At 49.6% G+C, this 1,533-nt stretch overlaps 1 protein-coding gene across 1 annotated transcript in view; it reads right to left on the reverse strand.

Moving 5' to 3' along the window:
* Nucleotides 1-3: 3 nt before the first annotated feature.
* Nucleotides 4-1,533, reverse strand: part of LOC103776579 (fibrillin-2-like) — a gene marked incomplete at both ends in the record, with an annotated part of 7,478 nt that continues 5,948 nt past the window's right edge. The window contains one exon of the mRNA XM_008944093.1: nt 4-53. Coding sequence (XP_008942341.1) covers nt 4-53 — 50 coding nt within the window. The remainder of the gene's footprint in view (nt 54-1,533) is intronic.

The raw sequence follows: 1,533 nt of genomic DNA on the forward strand, positions 1-1,533 counted from the left end.
GATGCACTGCCCGTTCTGGCAGAGCCGGGGCAGCACCTTGCACTCATCGATGTCTGCGGGGGAGGGAGAAAAGGGGGAGGGGAAGGGGAAGAAGGGAGAGAAAGACAAGGGAAAGGGAAAGGGGAAATGGGAAAGGGAAAAAAGGAAAGAAGGGAAAGAAGGGAAAGCAAAAAGGGAAAAGGGAAAGAAAGGAAAGAAGGGAAAGAAGGGAAAGAAGGGAAAGAAGGGAAAGAAGGGAAAGAAGGGAAAGAAGGGAAAGAAGGGAAAGAAGGGAAAGAAGGGAAAGAAGGGAAAGAAGGGAAAGAAGGGAAAGAAGGGAAAGAAGGGAAAGAAGGGAAAGAAGGGAAAGAAGGGAAAGAAGGGAAAGAAGGGAAAGAAGGGAAAGAAGGGAAAGAAGGGAAAGAAGGGAAAGAAGGGAAAGAAGGGAAAGAAGGGAAAGAAGGGAAAGAAGGGAAAGAAGGGAAAGAAGGGAAAGAAGGGAAAGAAGGGAAAGAAGGGAAAGAAGGGAAAGAAGGGAAAGAAGGGAAAGAAGGGAAAGAAGGGAAAGAAGGGAAAGAAGGGAAAGAAGGGAAAGAAGGGAAAGAAGGGAAAGAAAAGGGAATGGGAAAGAAAGGAAAGAAGGGAAAAGGGAAAAGGGAAAGGAGGGAAAGGGAAAGGGAAAGGGAAAGAAGAGAAAGAAGAGAAGAGAAAGAAGGGAAAGGGAAAAGGGAATGGGAAAGGGAAAGAAGGGAAAGAAGGGAAAGAAGGGAAAGAAGGGAAAGAAGGGAAAGAAGGGAAAGAAGGGAAAGAAGGGAAAGAAGGGAAAGAAGGGAAAGAAGGGAAAGAAGGGAAAGAAGGGAAAGAAGGGAAAGAAGGGAAAGAAGGGAAAGAAGGGAAAGAAGGGAAAGAAGGGAAAGAAGGGAAAGAAGGGAAAGAAGGGAAAGAAGGGAAAGAAGGGAAAGAAGGGAAAGAAGGGAAAGAAGGGAAAGAAGGGAAAGAAGGGAAAGAAGGGAAAGAAGGGAAAGAAGGGAAAGAAGGGAAAGAAGGGAAAGAAGGGAAAGAAGGGAAAGAAGGGAAAGAAGGGAAAGAAGGGAAAGAAGGGAAAGAAGGGAAAGAAGGGAAAGAAGGGAAAGAAGGGAAAGAAGGGAAAGAAGGGAAAGAAGGGAAAGAAGGGAAAGAAGGGAAAGGGAAAGAAGGGAGAGGGAAAGAAGGGAAAAGGGAAAAGGGAAAAGGACCCATTAGTGCCCCTGCTGCCTCCGTCTCCTGTGCCACAGCAGCTCAGACTCTCCCAGGGAGCCACAGACAGTGTCCAGGGAGATGGAGGCTCCTCTGCTCAAGGGCTCTGTAGCTCTGTCCCAGGCGGTTCCTGGGGAATCCTCCCTCCACCCACTCCTCTGCCCCCTCCCCTCGGCAGTCCAGGGGATTCACTCGACTGCCCCAGTGAGGCCACAGCTGGATCCAGTGCTGGGCTCCCCAGTTTGACAGACAAGGAGCTGCTGGAGAGAGTCCAGGGGAGGCTACAGAGATGCTGAGGGGCTGGGGGATTCCTGGGAC

This window comes from Merops nubicus, unplaced genomic scaffold (assembly GCF_000691845.1).
Source record: "Merops nubicus isolate BGI_N331 unplaced genomic scaffold, ASM69184v1 scaffold40897, whole genome shotgun sequence".
NCBI classification, from domain to species: Eukaryota; Metazoa; Chordata; class Aves; order Coraciiformes; family Meropidae; genus Merops; species Merops nubicus.